The 23,620-nt window shown below is 38.7% G+C and overlaps 2 protein-coding genes across 15 annotated transcripts; one reads left to right on the top strand and one right to left on the bottom strand.

Moving 5' to 3' along the window:
* The first annotated feature begins 577 nt into the window (after positions 1 to 577).
* LOC103706201 (uncharacterized) lies at positions 578 to 7,544 on the top strand. 14 transcript variants are annotated; one of them, XR_015976693.2, is made up of 15 exons: positions 578 to 751; positions 1,683 to 1,910; positions 2,121 to 2,371; positions 2,585 to 2,642; positions 2,940 to 3,103; positions 3,195 to 3,354; positions 3,500 to 3,797; positions 3,908 to 3,962; positions 4,047 to 4,128; positions 4,244 to 4,301; positions 4,413 to 4,518; positions 5,289 to 5,585; positions 6,131 to 6,561; positions 6,657 to 6,790; positions 7,067 to 7,544. XR_015976693.2 is itself a non-coding variant. In XM_088719073.2 (14 exons), exons 2-14 carry the CDS (start codon positions 1,766 to 1,768, stop codon positions 6,506 to 6,508), a joined length of 2,097 nt encoding a protein of 698 aa, XP_088575199.2. In that variant the 5' UTR covers positions 578 to 751; positions 1,683 to 1,765; the 3' UTR covers positions 6,509 to 6,660. The 14 variants fall into 14 exon arrangements, 12 of the variants coding, with proteins under 12 accessions (XP_088575199.2, XP_088575197.2, XP_088575200.2 ...); XR_015976692.2 differs by lacking the exon at positions 7,067 to 7,544 and adding an exon at positions 5,777 to 5,860 and having other exon boundaries at positions 6,657 to 6,696; XM_088719073.2 differs by lacking the exon at positions 7,067 to 7,544 and adding an exon at positions 5,777 to 5,860 and having other exon boundaries at positions 2,124 to 2,371; positions 3,536 to 3,797; positions 6,131 to 6,660.
* Positions 7,545 to 9,563: 2,019 nt separating this feature from the next.
* Positions 9,564 to 17,734, bottom strand: BHLH121 (basic helix-loop-helix (bHLH) DNA-binding superfamily protein). The gene is made up of 5 exons (XM_008790140.6): positions 17,376 to 17,734; positions 12,530 to 12,651; positions 11,442 to 11,569; positions 10,821 to 11,345; positions 9,564 to 10,474 (listed from the first exon to the last, which is right to left on the bottom strand). The coding sequence occupies exons 1-5, from the start codon at positions 17,498 to 17,500 to the stop codon at positions 10,316 to 10,318; spliced, it is 1,059 nt and encodes a 352-aa protein (XP_008788362.4). The 5' UTR covers positions 17,501 to 17,734; the 3' UTR covers positions 9,564 to 10,315.
* Between the last annotated feature and the right edge of the window lie 5,886 nt (positions 17,735 to 23,620).

The raw sequence follows: 23,620 nt of genomic DNA, 5'->3' as shown, positions 1-23,620 counted from the left end.
GTCTGTACATAAGTATATATAGCTCTTGAGATATACCGAATGCGATGTAACAGAAAAATAAAATTATTTTTTTTATATAAATATTTTATTAATATTGACCGACAGTTACATGTACAATTATAATAGAAAAATAATTTATGGTGAGAGAACAAGTTGGGGTCTAACCCAAGTCGAAAGAATATATTTACTTAAAACATACTCAAAAGCCTTGGGGAAGGGAAAAGAGACTAAAAACAAAGGCGCATGGCCTTCGGCCAATCCACCACGTGGAGTGGGCGATCAGGCGTCCGTTACTCGGGCCCAGATGAGTGACGTCCCCCTAACCGTTCCAATCAAAACAGCAGGGTCCATCAGACACCATCAGACGGCGGAGAGAAGCCAGCGATGTGGTACGAAGAGATCCGGGCCGAACCAGCGGCCATCGATTGCGGCGGGCCGACATGGGGGGACACGTCGGACGCCGCTGTGGACGGTCCAGTGCGGATCGGACGGCTTGGAAAGAAGGAAGCTTGACAGCCGTCGATCGTAGCTCGTTCTCGAGTTCTCGTATAAAAGGCGAAAAAAAAAAATGGGGCGAGAGAGAGGGCAAGCCGTTTCGGGAAGCAGATAGGCACGGTTTCGCAGGGCCGGAAGCTTCGATCTTTTTGTCCTTCTGGGCTCTTTCTTGCAGCAAAAAAGAGTACCTTTTTTCTTGGGTTTTAGGTGAGAGAGAGGGAGGTGGAGATCGGATGGGGCACTTCGATCCTTGAAGGTGTTATGATCGAGGAGCATTCTTTGTTTTAGCTTTACTCTAATCTGTTATTATATATACATGCATAATGTTTTGGTTTCGTTGGTACGAGAAAGAAAGAATGGATGGTCTTGTGCCGTGGGTTGATCGGTGGAATCTTTATTTTCTCTTCTTTTTCGTTTTATTTCCCGTCTATTATGATGGCGATTATTTCGGGTTTTGGAATTTTTATCTATTTTTCTACTGGTTTCTTTCATGGCTTCATTTGTTTGTTGTTCAGATTTCTGGTCTTGTTCTCGGATTTGTAATATCTGAGGGCAATAAAGAGACGAGCTTTCCTTCTGATTTTTGTTTTCTTGGTTTTCTTGTGATTTAAAGTCTGAAAGATAGGGATCAGGGATTCGAGAATTAATGGCTCGTTGTTCCCTTTTTCTACCCATATTGGAGAGGATCCATTGAATGTGTTGTATAGTTTTCCCCACTCAAGTTCTCTCTCTTTTTCTCTCCATGTATATTCTTTTGTTATCGGTTCTAGCAGCACCCCGATTCTGAAGTCGTCTTTCCCTTTAACCCCGGGCTTCTCTTTGGCCTTTCATCTGCCTCTCTTGAATGTTGGTATCTGGTTTTCAGCGGTGGAGTCCAGAGGATAGCGGAGAAAACTATGTGCCAGATTTTCTAAAATTGGAAGGATTTTTCTTTCCTCGTGGGAAATCTTTAGAGGAGACAGAAAAGAAGCCCTTTTTCTTCTGCCAACAATAGAAAGAGGCTAAAAAGAAAGACTTTCCTTCATGCAATTCTCTCTTCGTCCGGCATTTCGCTTTTCTTTTTTTTATCGCTTTCCCTTCCTCCCCTCAGTCTCCATCTCTCTCTCGCTCGCTTTATTGGATCCTTGATATCTCTCAGATACACTGCACATCCCCCACTTATATTTCCTCTTGTACTGTGACCGCAGAGAGACGGAGGACTGGGAAGAGGAGGAGAAAGAAAGAGAAGGAGAGAAATCGGTGATTGCATGTGGATGTGGGTCAAGAGGATATGGACAGAGAGAGAGGTCGAGATTTGAAGCGGAGCGGCATCTCGGGGGGTCAGTCTTCGCCCGCGAAGCGACGGCAGAGAGCGTTATCTGGACGCATCAGCAGCAGCGCCAAATCCACCTCTCCCCTTTCCCCCTTCCCCTCTGGTACCAATTCTAATTAATTTCCCCATCATTCCTCCATTCTTCCCAAAACAACCCTCTTACCTAGTTTAAATAAAAAATCCGATCTTTTCTTGATTTTACATATAAAAACGGGGATTTTTTGCTGCATTTTCCTTTGATTCTCTTACTGGATTTGATCGAGATTTTTCTTCTTCTCCTGTGTTCTTGTTTTTTTTTCTGAAAAAAAAAAAGAAGAAAAAGTTGCAGTTTTGAGTGGTACTGGTTATGTTGGTGGCGGAGGAGGAGGTGGAGGAGGAAGCGAGGAGGAGAGTGCGATGGAGAGATGGAAGAAAGAGAAAGCCAAGGCGTTCAGGTGGGGCTCAGGCATCAACGAAGGGTACAGCAGGACGGGCGATAGAGGAGGAGGCATCAGTGGTTCTGATGAAGGAGAGCAGCATCTTTCACGCCCGCCGCCTTCTAGGAGTTTTGGACTCCAGTCAAAGGTTGGATTCCCCACCCCTTGTGTCAGCGGGGGGCTATCCATCTTTAGCCAGCGTTTTTATTTTATTTTCTGTTTTCTCTTTTAATTATGATCTATTCCTCTACTTTTTATTTCTTTCTTGTTTTAATTTTATTTTCTGTTTTCTCTTTTAATTATGATCTATTCCTCTCCTTTTTATTTCTTTCTTCTTTTCTTTTTTTACCTTTAATTATAGGCATCTGAGGATGGCAATGCTGTGGGTCCTGCTGTGGTGCCTAGGAAATTACGTTCAGGTATAAAGAATTCAGATGAAACGCTTCTCGGTTCCTTTTATTGGAATACCTTCTTTTTTTTTTTACAAAATAACCCTATATACATAATTCTTTTCCTGATAAGTAGTATGATTAGTTTAATCTTATTCTCCTTTTTTTCTGGTAAATAAAAGATGATTTTGTGAATCCGAATCTGGAGTTCCTACTTCCCACTTTCTGGTCAGACTACTGTTTTTCCATGGTCATTATTGGAAATGTACTGATCTGATTGAAGTGTCATCAGTAGGACTTACGCTTGCTTACCATTTTCAAATTCAGCGATGAACAAACGCAGCAGGTTATCAGCATCTCCGCCGTTGCCGGATTTGAAGAACAAATTATCAGCATCTCCGCCGTTGCCAGATTCGAGGAACAAATGCTATGCTCGCAATGGTAACCATATGCCCTGTGTTAATGGTGCGAGGAGATGCAAGAGAAACATGGTTGGTTATCAGCATGCTTTGTTTAGCTTGTCTTTTTAGCCTTATTGTCAGCTTGTGGCTCTTGATAACTGCTGGCCTTCTGTTTAAGTAGCTAAACGAACCAGTTACCAAAGCTGAGGAAGAAGCTGCTGAGACATTGTCTGCATTGGCTAGTATGATTCCTGATGGCAGGCCAGTCAAGATCAGTGAGGATGGCGGAATGTCTGAGGAGAATTCACATGCAGCAGCAACTGTTGTTTCTAATTTAGAAGGTTGGTAAATTCAACAAGAACCCATATCTTTTATATTCAGTTTAAAGTTGAATGGAACCTAGGATTCAAAAATAACCTTTTTATTTCCCCAAAAGAAGTTCCTGTTTATGATATTTTAAGCTGAATGTTATATCTGATTCAACAGCTTCAAAAGAAGTGAGTACTGAAATTTTTCTTCCAGGCGCCAGCCCTGTAGCCACAAATCCCTCTTTTCAGATAGAGCCAATGGCAGAAACCGCAAAACCTGAGCCTTCTGCTTTGGAGCAGCCTGCTATTACCAGTGGAAACCAGGAGTTCGGTCCAGGATCAAATGGAACAGTTCAACCCGGTTTCCAAAGAACATCTCCATCTAAGAATGAACAGGCAAAGAATGCAATTTTAAGGGATTCTTCAAACTCATCAAATCTCTTGGAAGCTTCTCTTTATTCTTACTGTGGAAACAGGTTACACTGTTTAGTGTGTATTCTTTGTTTTATTTAAAAAAAGGGATTAGCTGGTTATTGCAGTTTCTTTTATTTCAACCTGATTTTTGTTCCCGTTGATTAACTAGCAGATCAGCACAATCCAATGCCCTTTCGGTGCACAAACCAGAGATTCGTCCTTGGCCAGTAATATTTCTATGCAAGGAGATCTGATCATAATTCTTATTGCACATTCATAAATTTTTGAAATGATACCCCTTTTTTTTCCAGTTTGGATCTGCTTCAGCAGAACACCAAGTGCGGTCCTTCAAGCAGAAAGCTGACAATCCTACACGTTATGTGTGTGGGGAAGGTAGTCACTTTGTACCTTGCTTAAGTCATTTTACATGTGGAACACATTAACTCTGTTTTATTACTGCATTCTATGTGCTCTTCTCTCTTACTGATTGTTCCAAAATCTTGATCAGATACAAGTCATGCTCTGCAGCCTGGTTTGCCAAGCAGTGGTAATGGACATTTGGCAATGTAATTTTTAACCCACCTGACACTCCTGATGTGGAACTCCAAACATTATATTTTATAAGCAGTATCCTCTGTTTCCTTAGAATGTCATCTGATTTAAATTTACCTTTTTAGGTCTTCTTCAAGTAAAGCTGCTCTCTGGCCAGATTCTGCTGCAACTGGTTGTAGAACTACTTCAAACGGAGTTAGCTCCAATGGAACTGACCTTCCCACTGGAAAGGTGGGCTACGGTCCCCTTGGCAATGCTCTTTTTACTATCCCAAGAAAATGCTCTTTTACCTGTATCAGCGGTCAATAGCAGTTGTTGATTGTCTCATCTTGAAATTTATGTGCCTGATGTACTTCTCTTGGATGGTGTTTAATCCTGGCTTGTTTTGGTTAGTTTGTATTTTTGCACCTTGCAGGTGGTATTATTTTCTGTCTGCATGGCACATACCTGCTGTTGCTAATAGGTCATCAGGAATGTATTCACTGTGATGCGTGAAATTGGGTGGATGAAGAATGTCTTTGTCCAGATTATGGGGAAATGTGCAAGAATGATGAGCACTAGATGGTATATACCAATTTCCTGCTGGATCTGGATGAAATTAAATTGAGCCTGTACCATGTGAACTGGGCCCTGCATGACATTTTGGACGAGTCCTTAGTTGGGTGCTCATGCAAGTTTTTGTTGGAAGGGCATTTGTTTCCTTTTAGGCCTGAAACCTGTTTGTCTAAACATCCTTATTTTATGTCCCTGAGAGTTGAGTGTTTAATGGATTCTTTTGTTGCACAAGTCTTGACGGACTGATAGCGAATCTTAAAAAGTGTAGTTCTTTAATGAAAGAGGTAATATAGTTGAGTATAAATGTATATTCCTATCCCCACTGTAGTTGCTTGTGATATTTGGATACAATCTATGTGTTGTTCTACAGCTTCTTTGATTAACAATGTAAGCGCACAGCAGATTTCATTATTAAAAGTTTGAGTTTGTTGAATTTTTGGGTGCAGCTTCCACAGGTGTCAGCTGATAGGCGATCATCATGGAAAAGGTGCACTACTCACGTGTACATAAGCCATACCATTCAGCGCTATCAGAAGACACAAATAAAGCATCAGTTTCCGTTCCTGACAAACCGATCAAAAGCCAAAGGGGGAACAATCTCGGGTGTTCAAGATTCCAATAAAGCAATTGGGATGAGTAGTCTGAACAGCAGGACAGCTGCTGGAAACAGAGGTTCCATAATGGAGAGTAAAGATGAATCTAGAATTCAAATGTTATCAGGTTCCTCTATGCAGCAGCAACAGGTATTTGTTATTCTGCTGGTTTCTTTTATCCTGTCCTTGATCTCTTGCTTGTTCTGAATGCTGCGTCCTGAGTCCTGAGTCCTGTCGCTAGGGTTTGTGTGTGTGTGTGTGGTGGCCATTGGTGAAATTAACAACCTCTAGAAGAGGGTGCAATTATCTGAGCAGCTTCACATTCTTACCTCCGTTTGCAGGCCCCACATCATTCCATTATGCCGTTCCCCTTCCCTCATGGTCCTTCCCTGTGCCCAGACCGGCTTGCAGCCATGACACAACAGGTGGGTGTGCAAGTGCGCGCATCTGTGTCGGCTCGGCTGTCATTGAAAAACATGTTTTGGAACTGTGTTTCCTCTGTTTTTGGATTTTGTAGCTATATAGTTTATTTTTTCTCGAGAGGGTCAGTGATAGATGACACTATTCTCAGGGACAAATTCTAATTTCAGTTCAGCTTTAGCTGATGATATTCCGCTTTTCATGGATACGTTCATTTGTATAAATTGTTACTCACAAATTCGTCCAAGTGCTGATTGTTTGCTAATCTGGTCCAGCTGCAGCTACCACACCAGATTGGCAACTCAATTTATGGACCTTATGGACCCCAACTTGTTGTTGCTGGAGGCAAGCTACAGCAGATATGGCAAGCGCATATGGCCCAATACAGGCCGCCTCTTGGTATTCCCGCATGGCAGACCATGAGGCTGCAGGACCCATCCCTGCTTCCCTGTGCTCAGCCTCCATCCACATTTCCTCAGCCTTCCAGAGAGATGCAGGTTGGATCCTATCAATCTCCTAGTTCACTGCAGCTACAAGAGCTCTTGCCAATTCCCTCATCATCATCCTTGAGAGCAAAGAAGCCACATGGTAGTGGGTTTGGCACTGAAGGTGCACCTCAACTGCAGCTGCTATGTAATGCCCAGCGCATGTAAAGACAATACCATTGGATGGCACAGACTGGTTCATTGTTTTATTCGTTCAAATGGTGGGTGGAGCATCTTTGTGTCTCTCCATCGTCGCCAACTATGTAAATTTCTTGCCAGTGTTTGCTTCACCTGAAATGACATTTCTAAACTTCAGTAAAGGCTTTTTGATGAATCTTGGAGGATCACAAGTTCAAGGGGAAGGTGCAAGTAATGAAGATATTTTTCCCAGAGGATGACCATGACATTGCATGGGCCATGCCATGCACAGCACTCAGCTGCGGTGGATCGGTAATCTCCCATTACTTGATACATATAGGAACAAATTGCTGTACTCGTAACATGTTATTAGATCTAACAAAAGCAAAGCAGCCCCACGGACCCCAAAGAATAAAGGAATGAGATGAAAGTATATACTGGAATGAAAAGTGAGGCAGTTCTTTTTAGCATATGAGTTCCCATATTTTTGCTGAGTAGTTTTGAGTGCAAAATAAATAGTTCTGTCCATAGGATAAAGCGTATTTGTCTGGAAGGTGTCTTGAACGTGTTGGAATGCTGCTCTTTCAGGTTGCTTTTGGTTCATGTCGCAGCAGCAGCAGCAATGGAAGCTGCTTAAAGGGACCCTTGATTCTCAGTTACACAGCTCCCTTCACTGTTTGACCCGTTCGCTGCAGCAGCGGCACATTGAGCCTGTCTGCATGATCCCCATTGTTGCAGTGCATGGGCCCCTACATATGGATGACTGTACGTGTAGCAAGAGCATGAGCATCGCGTGCACAGCAGAGAAGCTTTTTTCTAAATTGCTGATGGCAAGGTTTGGCACGGTGACTAAATTACGGACGCTTCTTTCTAGCGTCGGCAGGTCATAGTCGGAGAAATCTATTTTTTTTTTTGTAGTGAAGCCAGTGTCCCTAAGGCAGGGTGGCAAGTGCTGGCCTCTGTCGATCAACATATCATATTGAGCCATCACTGGTACGAAGTACTCGATCGGTACTGCTTTATATCAGCCTAGTGAATGGAATGGTTGTTTTGACATAGCATGACACATTTTGGTGTGATACTATGATATGGTGGATATTTTGCCGTTATTTGGTGCCTCTCATACCAACGGCATTAAGTATTTATTAAGAAAGACTGAGGTTGAGGTAATGCAAGCATTCTTTGTTTTATGAAAAAGGAGAGAAAATAAGAGAGGCCGAGGTTCAAAATTTCTGGTTATGCGCCACTTAGAAATCAAATCTAGAATCTCTGGTTGCAGTTGCAGAGTAGAGGGGTATGACCATTGGGACAATCTCATTTCATGAGAGGTGGTATCGGCATTGTTCCTGAAAGCATTGGTCGGTTTGGAAGTAACTGCAGCACCTGTTAGTAGCATTTGCTAGTGGGTTTGGATTTAAAATCGGCTCCGGCAATATTCCAGCTTATTTAAAAGCTTGCCAAATTTCAGTTGTTACGCAAGAGGATTTGCATTGGGAAGCTGAGAAATATGGGTCTGGAACGTAGTCACTATTGCCATTCAAGTCATGCTTCGTTCAAAAGAATTGCCTGGAATGGGTATTCACACCTTTGGGCTTCTGAAGATATTGTTTAGGTTCAACAGAAGCAGTATCCCTGGAAAGAGAGAAAATATGGTGGGATGCAATAAATCCTTATTTTTTAATAGTCAACTGGCGGCCTAATCCAACCCTGCTGCATGGCTTCTTTAATACATTGGTTAAAATACACATAAAGATGACAGCAGAATATCTCCAAGACCTGCTACCATAAACCATCTCTGAATTGATGTCTATAAAGGTCAAAAAAATGCTTCAAAAAAATTGCCAGGTCCATGGTTGCTGACTTGGATTGTTTGTTTGCACACAGAAGGAGCTCATAGCTTTACTCTAAAACTAAATGTCGTTTGGTGATTCCATCTATTTATGGGGCAAAAGGGACTGATGATTGCCTATAAAACCCAGCGTTCCCCTAGATTCTATGCAAGAAAGTTGTTTCAATGATGATTTTAAATTAGGATGCGGTTTAGCATGTAGGTTCCTGCCAACTCACAATCTGAATGCATTATGAAATGTGGAGCGGCGCCATCCCTGCAAATGCTGCAAAGCCTGTAAAATTGGCTACATCCTCAATAGCAGCCAAGACCCATGTTAAATCTCCCCAGCTTCAACGTGGATCGGACTTGATGTTTTAGGCGAGTGTCTTGATTTTAGCACCTGCAACATACAGACCGCCTACACATGCCTGGGGTTTCAAGATTTGGCGGCTATTAAGATATTAAAAAAAAATAATCATGCAAAAAATTTTAAATTATTCGAGATTTTCAATTTCTTCCTAAACTTTAATTTAGTGCAATCAGATCATCGAACTTTTAAATTTGTTTAATTCAGACTCTGGCTATAAATACTATCAGGCTGTCGTGACGGAATTGTCACGTGATGTTACATGATCACTTATATTGCTGAAGAAGATAATATTTCATGTGACATCACGTAATAATGTCGTCGGAGCAACCAGATTAAATTCATAGCTAAAGTCCAAATTAAAAAAAAATATTATAAATTCAATGGCATGATTGTCCTAAATTAAAATTTAGAAGTAAATTAAAATTTTCCAAATAGTTCAAATTTTTTTGTGTAATTATTCTATATTAAAAATCAGAAACAACTCACTTTGATTTAAAGTTTAACCTCTTTAATATGAACAATCTTGTAAAGGTTTCCTATGAGGGAATAGGGCTGCAAAGAGGCCATAAAAGGTATAATAGGAAATTCTTTAATAAAAAAAAAAGGAAAGTCAATTATTACTTGATATGACCTTAATGAAAAACTCACAAAATATAGTCATCAATGGAAACATCTTCCTGTAAATATCGCTTTTTTGAAAGATTACATTAAAATTTACGGAGGTTTAGAGTGAATAAAATAATTCTACCAGTCATAGGTGAAATAATCGTAGTAGCCGCAGAATCTGCTTCACCTAAAGAAGGTTCTCTCCTTTAACAAGGATAGGCACAGAATAGTGTCTCGTGTCGCAGCAAGCACTGGAGAAGATACTTCAACGCAAAATATAAAAGTGAATGGCATATTTACTTGAACAAGCGAGCCACAGCATCTGGCATGTTGCAATGGCCCAGCACAAGAACTGAGCATTACATAGATAATTGTATGTAAACAAGCAGCAGGGGAACATACTGATAAACATGATTACACATTTAAAATAAAATTAAATATAAATTGCCTATTCTTAAAGGCTCCTGATACGTTTAAGTTTCCTGGCTTGTTCATCCTGCAGCTTGGGACCGTTGTGATGTTAGTTAGCCTGATCAACGTAACTTTCCACATGAACCATTCTTCTCCTGCCTGATTTTTTTGAAATTCTATGTTGCATAAACAACACCCAGAACATTCAAGTATCATGACTATATTTCTGGTCGAGTCTTTATTCATGCATTCAGCATCCCCCAAGTTAGTTCGTTGACACAAGATTATGACTGCCAGAAAAATCAAACAGGAAATCATCTAACCACAACTGATTTTGCAAGCCATCTGCAGTTTCAGAGTCTGAATTACGCATGATGACTTTAGTCATTCATACGTAACTACAAATTTTGCAGAATGTGAAACTGCAAAAGGCTCCTCAAATCAGCGGCAGTTCATTTGATGGTTTTCTGGTTGATCTTGCCAGCAGTCATATACTTGTCTCAAAAAATCGACTTGGGAAACTCAAAGTACACAGCAAGAGGACCCTACATCCAATGCTATAGTCATCATACCAGAATTGGCAGGCAGCAAACCAGGATCATTTGCAGACCAGAAAGTATTAATTTTTAGCTACCGAGCTGTCTCCAACACTGTTGGAAGAGCTGTCTGGCAAACCACCAGAGGAAGAACATCTGCTTGAACTGCTCCCATCAGAACCACCACTTCCCTTCCTCTCTGATGGCCATTGCTTCCCTTTCCTTACTTCAGAAGACAGATCCTGCATAACAAAGACCTTCCTAAGTTTTATTTGCGTCCAATGCTTTGTTGAACTCGTGATGCTGCATGGGTCAGAAAGCCACAATTTTTTTATGAAAGAAGGTCAATTTTCATAAGTTCTTTTAAGGCATTTCATTTTGACTTATTTTGTATCATATGCCAGTTATCTTGATTAACTCCTGAAAAATCCCAGAAGCTGTAATTCCACTAGATGAAAGGATGCAGACTAGAAGAAAGCATTATGGAATTGTAGTAGCTTCTTCGCCAGGGTCACAGCAACCTATAATTTTGTGAAATAAGAATGAAGATAGCTTAAACACTGCAGAATCTATGAGATAGAAATGCACCTGATCATTTGCTTCCTTTGAATGAGAAGAAGGGGCGGCAGATCCAGGAGTCTTCAGTTCCAGCTCTGTTGCAACATCACTAATATCATCACTTCTTTCTCCACAGCTCCGTTGCTGCCGATCAGATGATTTGCTTCTAGAATCTTGTAGGCTTCCACTATGAGACTTGTTACTGCTTGGATGTGGATGTGGATGGATGCATTGAGTAGTTGGCTGTTCAACTTGAAGATTGCAGGGGTGAGCATATGGTCCATAGGTCAAACAAGAATTTGGAATGGTTCCAGGGTTCTGATTCCGGAAGAAAGGATAAGGCTGCAGCGAGGGGTGAATGGGGATTGGGCCTGAGGGAATGGGAACTGGCATCGGGAATGGATATGCAGGGGGCGGGCCCATAATGACTGAAGGGTCCATTGCAGCCCATGGATACAAAACGCGAAGCCTTTGCTGATACTGAGCATTCAGATTATCAATTTCCGACTTTAAAGTTCCTTTCTCTTCTCTGAGCTCATTCTTCTCTTGAGTCAACTATGAGGACAAGAGTATGATGTAAATCATGTCAGAAGGACATTTGAGAGCCTATCCAGCTTAGACTGTATCATTCCAAATCAAGATGATTGTTACCTCACGTGATTCCTCAGAAAGTGAAGCATATTCAGCTTTAAATCTGTTCACCTGGGCAGTCAAGTCTTTCAGCATCTGGATCGTATCCGCAAGGATGGTTGCCTTATCATTCTTCGGTCGATCTGGATCTATATTTTTGGAAACAAGAAGTAGGTAATCTTTCTGAACTATATATAAATGGACATGCAAAATGTAGCTAGCTTAGTTGCAGATTACAAATTTAGCAACAGTCAACTGCATTGTCATGTGAAAACCTCCCAACAATTTGAAGAATCTTTCTTAAGAACGGTGTTCATTCAAAAACCAGATCTGTAACTTACAGAAATTAAGAAACAATGGTTCCCCTAAGGAACTGCAAAAAGTTTCTTAGTTATATCTCTATGATGAGGCAATGTCGATATAACTTTTCTTCTATTTAGGATCAGGGTTCATATGAGGGATGGGAATAGTTCAAGGACGTCATCTGCTTTACTTTATGGTAATAATGTCAAAGAAGATCACTTGTGCTAACTTATATAACTAAAGTTAAACGTCTTTATGCTGACAACTATTCTGTGAGGGAAAAGCACAAGAAATCTGAAATCTATTTGTTCATTCTTCACTGGAATCAAATATAAGACTATCATGCATAAACATCCCGATTTATTGACATTTCTTCTTCCAAACAACACATGTCCTCAACTATTTATTTCCACCCACAACATGATCACCTTCTCTATCTACATTATGTAGGAATTCAGCCCCACTTTGGGCCCCTAATCAAAATCCTTCTTTCCACTTTCCACAATTGACTGTCCATTCAGAAGAGGAGGCCTCTACACAATCTATATCTAACTCTGGTACTTTACAAACTGGAAGATTCTGTAACTACTATTGGCAAATTGCAAAAGCAAAACCTAGATTTCAATCCCTACCTCTCAATTGTTAGAGTTCTACACAATTTGATTTCCCTAAGCGGATGATCAGATGAAAGAGAAAAGTTGGATAGCCATTCAACACCAAATAGTCTTCCTTTTATTTTTGTTGGCCTATAGTTTCACATATATTTGGGCGTGCATTTAAGTTTAAATGCCCGAAATCTGTGGTACCTAGTGCATTTCCCAACTCCAAGAATTGTTCATTTAGTCGATCCCTCCTCAGTTTTTCGCGGTCAGCTTTCTGAACTTTTCGTGCAGCAATTGAATCCTTTACTTCTTGTTCCACCCTTTGACTGCAAGACAAAAATTAAACTGATCGTCAATGATAAGATGGGTGCATACATAAAAAATAATGTAAACGCATTGTACATAGGCATAAAAATTTCATTGATATCACAAACAATTATTGAATTAGAGAATATTACGAAACCAAATCAACCAGATAAACCAGGAAATCATATTATCGTACACTAGAAAACAAAATCAACCATGTAAATTGGGGTACATATTATATTTAAAAGGAAGAATAGCTTCAAAATAGAAGCTACTAACATAGTTATTTTTCTAAAATAATTTTCAGCACAAACATTCTGACTAGTCAAACATAGTACATGAAAACAATCTTTGCAAGGGAGCTTTCTGCGTCTTCTAGGGTGCAATATAAGCATTAACCAAATGCAGTTCAAAAGCATTTGCCGGTATCAATTGGATGTGAAAATAACCAACTTCCTTCCCAAGAAAGCATTAAATTGAGGCACAAATTAAAATGTCTAACACCTTATGACTTCACTTAATAAAATAAATGATCGGTGATCAAAATAGCATCAGGCATTGCTCAAGAATATATCGAGACAAGAGATATCTAAAAGACCTAGAGTATGTCAAACCTTGTTAAAACCACTCGAAGAAATCAGATCACAGTAAACTTAGACAAGCCCCCCAATGCTTTTATCTTGCAGTTGACCTTCATCGACATTGCTGTGATATGTTTCAACAACTCTGAGCAACAAAATAGAATGATTGCGAGGGATTTTGTATGGATTTAAATTATCTCAACTTCTTAATAATAAACTTCATGTTGTAAAGTTGTTTTCCAATTTGACATTCAAAATGATATATCAATATTTCCTTTCATTAGCTAATGCCGTCAGACAAAATTATATAGATGGATACAATTAGTGTGCCAATGTTGATTGCTGGAGATGAAACATAGATGACAAACATGCTTTGTACTATTCACATCCCTATTTCATTTTAGATATTATCTGGCATCTCATGGTCTTGTTATATTCTGTGATTGAATTCTGCCATGAAGTAGAAATATCATTGCATGCAAGAACTTAAATTCAACACAAAGTTCAAGCCCTGCCTCCATCATTTTAAAGCCTGGCATAGTTTTACTAACTTGTGTGTCTCTAAAAAGCTCCTACATGAGTACATGTTTATCATGTCATCATAACAAGATCGCCCATCTGATGTCAAAAAAAAAAAAAAATCATGATTCAGATTTATGATACAGCCTTATCAATTCATCATGCATCCAAAGTTTGCATTGTTTAAAAACAACCAACACCCATCACCATCCCAGACATCAAGCCCATGTGAATCCCAAGTCCCCACCATCATAGTGCTCAGGGATTTCTAAAAGGATCAACATCAAGCAAAAGATATCAGATTTCTTTCTTGCATTAACAACTCTTTTCAAAAATTTGATACCGTCTCTTTTGTTACATTAAATCACATCAACAAAGTTAGAGAATTAGAGACTGATTATCAAGCAAAGATTGACATCCCAGGTTCTATAAAAAATAATAATTTCGAAAAATAGGTTCCAAAACTCATATCTCAGATAGCGCCTCCATCTTCACATGGCAATTTGGTCCTATGGGTAGCTACCTCTTGGATAAGTTTCTTTCTCCATCTTCCCCTCTACCACAACTAGAATTCCGCTAACTCTAATCCTATCTCTAAACTTGAAACAAGTCATGTTTAACTTTTCATGATCATTAGAATCTTTAGTGGACAGATCAGACTCCAATCGACCCAGATCCAATCCAACCAATTTGAAAGCAGCCACTCCTGAGTAGTTCATGTTCAGCAAGCCATTAATTAGCAGAAGTTGTTGCCCGTCCATTGATATTGTTGATGCCAACGATGATAGCCTTTTTATCACCTTGTTCTTTTGTAGACTAATCATCCATCTCTTAAAAAAACCAATAGCAATGCACATTAACCTTCTACATAACATCTAATGAAAGGCTTTCATCCATTCATTTTACCCCTAACGAACTTCAATACATAAAGCTGGCTCTTGCATAAAACCTTTATCATCTTTTTAAAGAGGTATATGCCCAAAAAGCGCTACAGTATCCCCTCATCACAATCCTTTTCTTTTACCCCTTCCCTAAGCTCTTCTAAAATTTAGATGCATGGCTTGTCCTGTTCTCCATATCCTCCTCTTTTTTCACAATCAAATTAGGTACTAGCTTTTGCACAAGCTCTCCAACTCTCCGGAACAACCAAACCACTATCCCAAGCTTTGAGCTAGAGCATGTCTGAAATGATGCACTCCATCATGTCCTTTGACGCACTCCCCTAACCTTATGCTTTGTAGAGATGGAAAACATATCATTTCCTACAATGAAAGAGAATGCTTCATTCCATAACTCTTGCAAATATCATGACTCTTGTAGCCATTATTGGCACATCGGCTGCAAATATTCTAGAGTCAAGATTCAAGACAGTGTCACTTGCCTTGCCCAGATGTGCTAACAAAGTGTTGCAAATATGGAGTGGTCTCTATAAATTATGCCTCCACAAACCAGATTCCACCACTAAAAGTAGGAAATAACATAGTATATTTGTGATTTTGCAATTTCAATTCTAATTAATCATATCTATTTTTTCTCCAAGATGTTGATCAGATGACTTTGCTAACACACAAGCGGAGCATCCCTTCCTTCTCTGAAGAGGTTCACTTTTTTTGAAGGTCAGCTCCTTCCTTATTCTCCCCATTAATCCAACAAAGTTCGTATCGAAGTTCATATTTCATGTACTGCATATGTTTGAGCATAACATTGTCCATACTCGTGTTTGACTATTGATCTCAATGTATTAGTGCTTCCATAAACCCAAAGTCGTGATGTTTATTTAGTCCCTCTGAAGAAAGCTTAATCCTAACCTCATGTCAAGGCTAGAGACACCAATCTCTGCACTTGAAAAATGAAGGTCAACTTTGATGTGGGAGAACAAAATGCACTAGCAAGTATATCAACAGGCATCACCGGTATTTACAAGAAACAAGTTGCTAACAAAATTTGATGCTCTAGTTTTCAAGTGTACAGTAATTAATAATATATTAAGGGAGAAAGCTGCATCACCATGCAGGATGCCAAACAATGGAACAATGGGAAAGCTGCACACTAGTTGAATGACTTAGTCAAGTGCCATTAACCATAGAGATTATAATTGACAAAGTTTTCAGCTTTATGCATTTCCATCTGAGGAGTATGGTCATAAAGTCACGGTCAAATAGTTAAGGGGAGAAAATATGAAAACCTGATCATGGAATGCTAAGATCACATGTTTTTCCATAGACAGCATGAATTTATTTTTCCTTGTCATTTTCTCTCTATAAATGGCTACAAGCATGACGAGTTGATTATGGAACTCAAAAGAACACAGTTGCAAGTATAGATATTGATACATCATAAAATCTCCAAGACTTTAAATTAGTTCCCAGAAAACATAATTGCAAGCACCAGTACTTCATGAAATCTCCTATACTAAAAGACCTTTTATGTGGCAAAGTGGATCTAAGCAAGGAGTCAACTTTTGTACATGTCTTGACCTCATTGAGAATGTGATTGTGACATCGACCCCTGATGAATCGATTTGACCAATGTGATTACACATAACTCCTAACCTCTATGGATATGTTTGAGAAAAATGTTTGCTACAATCCACCTTGAGCACATAGTGATTTATTTCTCTACTGCAATTCCCCCTATCAAGATTTCGTGTTAAGCAACTAGGCAGAAACTTCATAACCATTTCGCATAAGGTAGTACTTCAATCAGTATAGGAGTTTAATTATAACTATTTGCTAATATCAGAAAAACAAGACTGAACTATTATAACTCAAATTTGAATAGCAGCCCAAGCCAAGTGCACTAAACTAACAGCTTATACTAGCTTCACAAATTAAGACTAACTGACCATAGTTGATTTTTAGACAGTTGACTGATAACAGATTCCCTAAGGTAAAACTAAGGGCATGAGATTCATACTTGTATGCAATGAAAACCTTCCGCAAGGACATGGCACTAATTATGAAAACCTTCACCCCAAAATCAAGCCTCTTGAATGACAGCACAACTCATGTTTCTCTGCTCTCATATCTCAAGGCTAGCCTGGCAACCATAAAATGAGGGTAACTCATCAACGTTGAGTCAGATCATAATTCCTCCACAAATTCAGTGGCATGTCCAGGGAGTGAAGTGATAAGAACCCCGGAGCCAAAACAAAGCATCCAAACTAGATATATGTGTGATTATTCGGGAGTTGAGATCCTCAGACATTTCATTGCGGTGCCTAACAGCCTTTTGTACCCCCCCACTCCTCCTTTAACATTCTGGTTCCCAATATTTTGTTCCCTCCAATTCGGTTCTTGGACATCTAGTCTTCCGAATTCTCAAAACGAATTGACAACTAAAGGTTGAAAGAATCATAAATCTAGCCCCAAATTCACCCATTTTCGTTTCTTCTCCCTTTCCTGCAACATATCCGCACTTGAAAGAAAGAAAGCACGTTCCTTGCTCCTATTCTAGATTCCCAAACCGAAAATTTCAAAATTACAGCTTATCCCAGAACAGCTCGCAACATGAAAAGCACGAAGGTTCTAATCAACTTGGGAGGCATAGGTGGTCAGAGTCCACAGCTCATGGAACAAGATTCAAATAGTCAATCGGAAAAGAAGGCATGAGAGACGGAGAATAGAAGTGGGACGGACACTAACCTCGGATCCGGTAATCGACTGGGGGGTTGGCAGAGGTCATCGGAGGCGCGATGGAAGCCGTTGTCGGGGAGCTCCGTCTGGGCCGGGTCCGGGAAGAAACCTTCCGAGGGCTTCCATTGATCCATTAACGCACCCTAGGAGAGAGGAGAAGAAGATAAAGGAGGGAGGATTCTTCTCTCGCCGCGTGTCAGCTTCCTTGTATCGTGGCGAGAGGAGGCGAGATCGCCGGGAATTAGATCGGATTCTTGGAGCAGGGATGGCGAACGCCGGGAGGGATGGTTCAGAGAATTCGATAATAACCCGTGCCTTCCACGAGTGCTCGGATGATGCGGAACGCAACCACATCTCGATTCCTTATTAAATTCGAACCAATGGATTCGGGTTGGTGCTGGGTTTGTGGCTTGGCCCACTTCGTAGGGAGGCAGGCCAGGAGTAGATGGGCTGGGATCTTGCGGGCTCTTTCATCTGGACCCGACCGCAGCTTAATGCTACGTACGTGCCTATGTCTCTCGATCGGATAGGGCTAAAGAAGCTTGTCACGCAATATTTGAATTTCTTCTAGGCTGTTCATATATTCCGAAAGATGAATAGAATTACAGATTGAGTTGTCTCATTTATTACTCGGCACTCCGGAGCGGTCTTATGGACAGGTGATGCAGCTATCCCCCCCCCCCCCCCTCTACGTCATTTTCTATTTCTAAATTCGTCTGACTGTACTTACACACGAACTGTATGAGCTACTGTTGTACTAAAAAAAGAAAAAAAACTTGCTTAGATTGAATCGAAGCTGGAGCAGGGGTGTAATCTGGATGGAGCGACGGGCATGGAAAATTTTGGTATTCTACTTCCTTTGGGCTGCTTGTTTTCCTGCATTTTGTTTATGAAACAAGAAACGGTTTTAGTTCAGATTTGACTCAAATAGACCAATTATTAGTGTGTCTTGATAATTAGCTGCAACCGAATTACAACTTAGGAGTAAAATATTGTTCTGCTTTTTCAGGAAATAAAAAGTCCATTCTTTTTTTTTTTCTTGGGGGTGGGGGAGGCATCTTTTATCTTGACAGATGAATTTTCTGAATGCTTTAGCATTAGATTTAGCTCATACTTATTGGAGGGTTCAGGTTGGATCTTTCCCGCGAAAGAATAATTCACCTTCTTTCATTGTGTCAATGGTTGGATTGCGAAACAGCTGATTTGAAATTTATGTAAATAAATGAAAGAAAAAATTTAAAGTGCTTAGAAATCTGTGCAAAGATCAATCACGTGAAAGATACAACCCAAACTCTTTATTGTAACCTTTGTGTAATTTTCATATTAAGGAATTGCTTTAAACAACTACGCTAACCTTGGGCTTGAGGAATTAACCATCCACTCTTATCTCCAAATGGATTTTGCTTCATTAATGCTAGTATTTTATATTTTATTATTATTAATATTATTACTAAATTCAAGTTCTTCAATTAGGTGGTTCAACCAATTAAGAAATCAGGCAAGTTTTAAAATCAAGAAACAACGTGATCCCTCATCCATGCCTTGACTTGTGGAATGGGTCAAATTCTATTGATTCATTGGATTCGTACAAGTGCATCTAGCGTAAGTCAACCACATCCATTTAATTTGTTAGAAATATGGGAGACAAGAGAAGAAATCAAGTTGCCATTATACGTTGACTCGCCCAAATCAAAGCTTTAGTTTTCAATATATTTTTAGCATAATATCCAATGTGTTGGGTTAAATTCATGTGAGAGGCCTAGAAAGACCATGTCGTCATATGAATTATGACTCTTAGACAAAAAAAAAAAGAAAAGAAAAAAGAAAAACTATAGAGTAGCTTGGACATTAATCATCAATAACAATTAAGAGCTACTTTAAAAATTATATTAAAAAGAAAACCCCCTTACATGAATATCCTTATTTAGGTCTAGTAGCAGAAAAGGTTACATAAACTCGGTCCTAATAGATAGTGTGCTTCCTAATAGATAGTGTGCTAATTATGTCGTTATGACCAAGAACATTTTTTTTTCTTTCTTGATTTGATCAAGAATTATTGGTTATCCATGTTGCCATCATTTGATAACACTCTACCACATTTAACTTCTATTAAATTAAAATATTTCCAAAAATGATTGAGACACGCCAGACAGCATTTTAAGGTTCTTTTTTGAAAGAAAAAATCATGAAAAAATTGTAGTAAAAGCATATTGCAACCAATACATGTTCAATTCTGATAAATAAAATAAAAGACAACAGGCTTTTGATGGCTTAATCTCAACATGAGAATCAAGCATGTATGTTATTGTATTTATAATAGGAATATATGATTATGTATATCATCAAGATTATAAAGAATATTACATTTAAAACTTAAATAAGAAATAATAGAAACAAATTTTCAATACAAGAGGAAAGAATCTCTTAATAAAGTTGCTATAACGATCACGTAGTCATAGAAAATTTGCATAATTTCTTGCCAAGGCGATAAAGATCTAGAGAATCATTTTGATCTCTTGTAATCATAGAGGATATATCCGATTCCTTGCCAAGTTGATGAAGAACTGAAAATTCATTTACCAAATTTATGAAGAGCTGGATAATCATTTTGATTCTCTATAATCATATAAAAATTTTGGTCGATTTTTCATCAAATTGATGAAGATTTGGAGGATCAAAACGATTTGGAGAATCAGTTTAATCCTCTGTATCAATGTTATTATCATGTCAGCACTCATTTACAAAATCAAGCGATCTCATATTTGCTTAAACCACATGTTTATTTACTAATTTATCAAATCCAGGGATGAAGAGGAAAAGATTTGATTGTTTCCTCTAATATGTCCTTCAATTTCCTCCAATTCGTCAATAAACAGTAACATAGAGAGGCTCTGCATCGATTAAAGGCCCAAGACAAATGGCACACCAGTTGAAGGTATCCATTTACGACCACTTATGAAGCTTCCAACTGTACATTGCTTCACCAATCATGGAAGCACCATCGCATGGTATCCAGGCCAACGTACTCGCATCGACGCCCTTTGGCTTTGTTCAAGAAATATCTAGTTTCGTATCTTTCTGAGCCTGTTCGACATGGAGATGAACAATGACATCGCACCATCTTGTCCATTTCTTTTCCGGAACTTAGGCATCCATATTGGACCATCTTATTTCTATAAATTTGATTTACAGATACCTCCATTACATAGTAGTAGATCCAGTATAACTATGTAGCAATAGATTTAGCTTATGCTTTACTTTAATCTTATAAATGCATATCTTTTAAAGTAAATTACAAAAACCCCTTTCACGGTTTACGTTTATTATACTTATACCCACTCGTTTGTAAAACCTACACTTATCCTTAGTTAAATTAACGGTATTAGTAAATCCATTTACCTTATATGAAAAGTTAAAATTATCTCTGCTTGATGAGTAAATTACAAAAAAACTCTAAGATTATGGGTTAATTATAGTTGCATCCAATAATTTGAAAAATCTACGATTATCCCCCTGAGGTTTGTTTTTATCCAATATTTTAACCAATAACTTAACAAAATGTTAGCCAAAACATTAACTTAAATAGACTAAATGCCACACGTTAGAAAAATTTTAAAAAATGATCAAACTAGCCTTAAGTGATATAACATCCACCTAGGGAGGAGAACAACTGTGCGCGCAATAGGTTTAAGCTTGATATTGATGAATTATCAAAAAAATGTCATGTGCTAAGAGAAAAGTAATTTAGATCTTTCAAGCAAGTGGATGCCTCTAAAATTTTCTGCTACAGAAAACTAACATTAAGAGTTTCGTCGCTTAAGCTAGCCTATCCATGGTCCAAGCTAGGTTAGGGAACCATAATTGATGCACCCTCTAAAAAGAAAAGTTCTCATACACGTACTGATTTAAATTGTTTTAATTATAAACTTCCAGAGCTATTATAGCTTCATATGTAGATATAAAAATTTCCATTCACAGCGACAATGTTAAGGAATCATGTCTACAGTATTGGATAAGTAGAACTTAAAATTAGCTAATAATACACTGGCATTTCCGATCTCAATGATGTGGTAGAACGGGAAAGCGAGAACAAAACCTAATTAGGAAGGACAGAGGCTGATTGAGAAAGATGCTCACGTTGGATGTCAGTTGGAAAGAAAGTTTGTTATTAGTTGCTCATTAAGAAGGGACGCTCGTGGTGAGGTGGTGAAGCAGGAAAGAACCTCTAGCCTCTTAATCTTAAAAAGAAGAAGACTTTTGAAGATGTAATACTTCGAAGAGTCCCGAGAGTTGAAAAAGTAAAAAACAAGCCTTATTTTCTTATAAAGATCATTTTAACTTTTTACAAGAGATAAACAGTTCCACTAATGTTGTCAATTTAAATGAGTATAAGTGTATGTTTTTACAAAATATTGGGTATAAGTGTAATAAACATAAACCTCAAAAAAGTTTTTGTAAGGTTATTTTGGTCATTTTCAAAAATTCTAACGTAACATTTGGGTCTCATTAAAAAGTTAACGGTTTGATTAACATTCTGTTAAGTTATAGGTTGAAGTATTGGATAAAAATAAATCTCAGAGGATAAGTATAGGTTTTTCATACTATTGGGTGTAAATATGATTTATCCTAATCTCAGGATGGTTTTTATAATTTATTGTATCTTTTAATGAATGAGATTTGCCACTCATTTAGACTGCCACTTAGTCCACTAGGTTTGCATGGCCATTAGAAATTGATGTCGTGCAGGTGTAGGGAGATGGGTGGTGTGAATCGGGGCTCCAAATATTTTTTCAGCCACCTATGCATTCTTTATGTCTATGTATGTGAATTCTGAGCCAACTGGTCTTCTCTCCTGATTCTACTAGTAAAGTTATCCACCGTTGGTTTCCAGGGATAGAGAATTAGCAGCACAAGTTGCCAGTTTATTGTTTTATTATCAAAACATCTTATCATTTTTCTAATGCATGCGTAGTTTGATCTTTCTCTTGTTTTGATGGCATTTATTCAAAGTGAAGTTCTCTTCTTTATCTTGATTTATCACTTCTCTTAATTTGCATCCATCTCCCTTGTATGCATCACACAGATTCCATGCTTGTATTTATTGTTGTAACTTGAAATATCTCAAACCTTCATCCATGAATTGGAGTCGTCGTCATACTATTTCTCATTTTATATATCACCCCTTTTTTATTGTGGCGTAGAACTGATATTTGCTCTAACGCTTTTTTGTTAATTTATTTTTTTCCCTGTGCTATTCAGTACCATATTGTTAACAAAAAAATTATTGAGGGGTATGAAACGAAAACGTGTTCTCATGTGAAAAAGATAGGTAGGAATAAAGGCATCTACCCTCTTGCTAGTTGTCCAAGTCACAGGCTTAACTGGATCATAGAATGCAAACAAAGGTTGCAAAAGGCCAGGATTTGGTTGGATTTGGTCATATTCATACCTGAATTCATAGCACAATCCTATAATCACATGTAACAGTGGACCCCCGAAAATAATTAATTAGATATGGCATTAAATAGTATTTCTTTATTTGTTAAGTAATTGTAGTGTATTTTAAATGATCTTTTTTAAATTTAATCAATGCATCCAAAGTGTAACTCTACACATCAAGCATCATTAACTTCATGCAGGAAAACCTAAGTTTTTTTTTTTGATACAAAGGTATCAAAGATCGTAATCGATGACATGCAACTTGGCGGGCGTCAGCTATGATCAACCGGTTCAAATCTTTAGGGAGATGGTTTGATCTCACAACTGCATCTTGGTTCGTGCACGCCTCCTTTGCAAGATAATTAGCTACTTGGTTGCCTTCTCTAAAAAATCTGAGTACAAGCGAAGTGAAACAACCTAGAGAACGTAACCCTTAAAGTTTTCGCCATTGATCCAAGCAACTACTGTTGAAGAATCTCCTTCCATTACAATCTTATCAGCCTGTTCCCTTTGCATAGACCATGCTACACAGCAAGCATCTCAGCCATCAAAACCGAGGTAGTTGACATAGGGATCGATGCCGCAATCAAGACACAGCCTAACCCATCTCCATTGGTTCTGCGAACTTGTTCTGAAGCGAAAACCAAGGGTTGAAGGCGGCCATGGAAGATGGATTTCAACGATTTCACCACTTAAACCCTACTAAAAACATATGCATTGCCTTCACATACATTCAGTTATATATATTTGGTCTTGACTTTGGGTCCAAGCTGGACCAAAGGCATTAACGGACTAGTCGCAGCAGGGGGATGACG

Source organism: Phoenix dactylifera, chromosome 3, assembly GCF_051530095.1.
Source record: "Phoenix dactylifera cultivar Ajwa chromosome 3, Ajwa_hap1_PhDact_Kaust_v1.1, whole genome shotgun sequence".
Classification (NCBI taxonomy): Eukaryota; Viridiplantae; Streptophyta; class Magnoliopsida; order Arecales; family Arecaceae; genus Phoenix; species Phoenix dactylifera.
Note: the sequence above shows the minus strand (reverse complement) of the source record. Positions and strands in the feature narration are given on the sequence as shown.